The sequence below is a fragment of the Histoplasma capsulatum genome, genomic scaffold (genome assembly GCF_000149585.1).
Source record: "Histoplasma capsulatum NAm1 scaffold_1 genomic scaffold, whole genome shotgun sequence".
Taxonomy (NCBI): Eukaryota; Fungi; Ascomycota; class Eurotiomycetes; order Onygenales; family Ajellomycetaceae; genus Histoplasma; species Histoplasma mississippiense.
In genome coordinates, this window is record NW_001813982.1 from 2,784,700 (window position 1) to 2,788,402 (window position 3,703).

Below are 3,703 nucleotides of genomic sequence, written 5' to 3' on the forward strand. Positions count from 1 at the left end.
CCACAATGCCTTGAGAGGGATGATGAGCTGTAATACAACCGCCAAAAATTTATCTTAGAGTGGCCGGTAGCTAGGATGGAGTACAAGTTGGATGATAGATTTCGGGTATGTCACTTAGCTTTAATTCTATCGGTTGAAGTTAATAACGCGTGGTTTAAAGGAATGCTATTCAAAAATATTTACAGCAGAAAGGTCATCAGCATCTGCATGAGATTTCAATGGCATTAATTTAAATAGTAAACCTATTCCTTCGCTGTTTTGATATATTCTATAGCCATGTCAATAGGAATAAGAGACACCCACTGTCTTACGGTAACATTGGCTGCCTCCAACTGATCATTTTTTCGACCTCGCCTCTTGGGCCATAACCCCACCTCACGACATCGGTTGCGCTCCGGAGAAGGAATCCCTAGTCCCCTTGATTAGGCGCCGCAGCCTCATAATTGTAGGATCCCAGCGAAACCATGCCGATCAAAGTTAGCCACGCAGAACACTAGATGGCTCCCATGTTGGAAGGCGGCTTCGGGATCACGTTGTGACTAGCCAACCTGGACTGGCATGGAGATCTTGACTTCAAAAGAAAGAGAGCCATCTACCCATATAAATACTTCACATACCGTCCTGACAGCTTAAAAGACTGTGCTCAGTTTCTACTCTAGTTGTTGGCAAACAAGATTCCGATATCGACAACACAGCGTATGACGTTTCGGACGGCCTTCATTTGGATAGTGAAACTGGACAAGACGTGAACCTAGAGAGAGATTGGTACTTCGGAAGAAGAATAATGTGGATCCATTAGGTAGCGGGTGGTTAATTGGTCGGGTCATAATTGGAAAACTTCCTCCACAAACACAGACGATGACAATAGAAAATCTCTTTAGCAGTATTGCTCTGCTAGATAAGGAAATTGGGAGAGAGGTGTCGCCATTGGGTTTGGAGAGTTGTATTGGCTCTGCAAAATGAATCCATGATACAGAATTCGATATTGAGAAGTTCAAGGATTGGCTATTGAATCATGCCAATCAGTGCCTGGCCAAGCCTGATCCACACAATATTTGCGATTCTAAAGTGAAGACAAGCAAGCTAGTTGCGCATAACATTCCCTGGTTCATCATATAGCCTCCAAAGAATCTTTTCTGCCTTGAGCTCATCTGCATATGAAGGGAGTTTAAGTTTGATTTATTCATACCACTCCGGCACCTTGAGGAAGTGTAGTATGGCTTTGCTAGATCCCAATACTCAGGGTACCAGCCTGCTAATGCCCAGTCCACACCTCCCACAATCTCGCCCTTGTGTATAATGATATTCCGCGGGGCTAAATCCGCATGTGAAAAAAATGTCTGGTAGTTGTTTTGGTGGCAGATTGCAACCTCTTCCCTAAGAACCTTAGCTGTGTTTTAATGAAAGCTGGCATGGGACTGAAATGGCCCGACAAGATAACTGCTGATGCGATAATCAAGAATAACTCCACCTTGAGCAGATGCAACCACCCCTTCTTTAGGAGGATGAAGCGCTCGAAGCTGAGTTAACGACAATGGCGTCCTGTTCTTCTGGCTTCAACAGGCCGAGCATCCACAGAGTTTCAAGGTTTGTGCCTTTAATGTAATCCATCATAATATAGATGCCGCCTGGTCCATTGTAGGTACATCGAACTCGAGGAACTGGAATAGTAGTGTGCTCTGCAATGTAGAGGATCGCTTCAAGTTCAGGGGGGTCGCAGGGGCCCTTTGATGACACGATCCCACCCAACCCTAACAATGGTTGGGCCTAGAGATCCAAAGATTGACCGGGCTATTCTATATCGAGTATGAAGAACGGCGGCTTTCAAATCCAGACCTGCATCAAAGATGAAGGGGTCAGTTTCGGTCTTCTCGAATGCAAAGGCCTGAGTTGAGCACACCTTGGAATAATTACCATTACCTGCAGCTGTCAGCTCTGAGGTTCAATGGATGCGAGATAGAGTTGAAATCTGGATAAAAGAGATTGGAGCAGGTGATTCTTGCTTTATTGTGGTTCACTCATCGATCTCAAATTTGTCCCTGGACTCAATGGCGGAGTTAGTTACATCAGGAGGGGGGGATTGGTTGGTCCCCTCTGACATCAGGCTCCTCAGAATTATTAATGTACTCCACTAGTTATCATCAACACAGATTTAGAAGAGATGGGTCAAGATTAAAAATTTGGAATTAGAGTTAGTTAAGGAATTAAAACCTGAGAAACATTGGAAAATACACTGCCCTACACCCGATGAAGATGGAGGAGAAAGGATTGAAATGCAGCTAGCTAACGGGGTCTGGGATCAAAGTTTTATCAAGGGAAATCCCGAACCCCGTTCAAATATTGCTAGATTGATGGCCTAGCACATTCATGCAAGCCGAAGAAGGGGATAAGGCAGCCAGAGCGAAAGAATGCAAGCAAGGATATCATTTCTATGCGTAATATGCCTGCATGAACTTAGTGGGATTAGATTGTCGAGAATAAAGTCCAACCAGAGACAAGGAGGATTCGTGAATTCTTGAACTATAGTTACATGTAGCAGAGACAGTAGTTGCCAAAGCGCCGTTATCCAATTCTATACGTCTACGCGGCGTCCTAATAATCAATACCATCGTATTCTCCAACGCTCGTTTCATGCATGCTATCCTCGAGAGAGGGACTCTCAGTGGCTTTATGATCCGTTGCAACAGGACCCTTGCGTCTCTTGCCCTTCCTCTTACCATCGCTTGTGGAGATTGGCGCCTCCCTTATCCAGCGTGAGATACTCTCCGCCCGTTCTGTGCTAGTAGGGTACTCTTTACCATCTTCCTGTGCCCAGCGTTTAGGTGCTGCTCCCGTTTTTGCGTTCCTGCCGTTGTCTTCCTTGCGGCAGCCCTCAGTGCTCTTCTCGCGCCCTCGCACCGCCGCAAAGAAGCTTTGTTCGTCTTGAACACGGTCATCAGCCAATGCCTCCATGATCGCATTGTCTTTTCGATGATCCTGCGCTTCCTCCGGGATCACCTCTCTCTTTTCCAATCCTGCGTGGCCTGGAAGAGGGGCTGGGGCACAAAGCGCTTCCCACGATTGCTTGAGTCCGATCCAATTGTCCACACGGTTAAGGACTTCAATCCAATCTGCCCGCGCGGGCGATCGAGGTGCAAGGAAAATTGGATACCCGTCACAAACGCGGGATAAGCGTGCAACCATGTGAGCGTGCCGGAGAAGTTCTTTAGGTGATGTTTGAATGAGAGGGTAGCAGAGAAGGAGGGAATGAAGGGCATCGGTCAGTAACGGGTGATAGGTTACAGCTTCATGGCAGTCATGATTTGCGAGGAGAACCGCATCGTCGTGAGCGTGCGATATCCCCAGCCCATTTTGTCGTGCGGGTACCAATGCTTCGGAGTCCGGGGGGTAAGGGGGAAGATTGAGCAACGGTTGTTCAGAGAACAGAACAGAGAGCGGATATACTTCTACGGGAGGAAGTGGGTATTCGTCTTGAGCTCCTCGGTAATCACTGGAACTAGGAGACATTGAAGGTGAGCTAATGTTAGCTCCAGTTGCGTGAGCAGTCTCTTGAGTGCAGCTGGCCTGAGTATGGGAGCCTCTTCGCTTGCTGTGTCCACTAGGTGTAATGTGAACCAGGTGGAGAAGCTCTTCAGCAATCTCAGTTGGCAGCCCTTTCACGATAGTCGAGGTGTGAGAGAAAATTCAGATAATCACGCAGGAA

The 3,703-nt window shown here is 47.1% G+C and overlaps 1 protein-coding gene across 1 annotated transcript; it reads right to left on the reverse strand.

The window, feature by feature from the left end:
• Nucleotides 1-2,592: 2,592 nt before the first annotated feature.
• Nucleotides 2,593-3,507, reverse strand: HCAG_00796 (predicted protein; the record flags this gene model as incomplete). Its single annotated transcript, XM_001543700.1, has 1 exon — nucleotides 2,593-3,507. The coding sequence occupies one exon, from the start codon at nucleotides 3,505-3,507 to the stop codon at nucleotides 2,593-2,595; it is 915 nt and encodes a 304-aa protein (XP_001543750.1).
• Nucleotides 3,508-3,703: the final 196 nt, after the last annotated feature.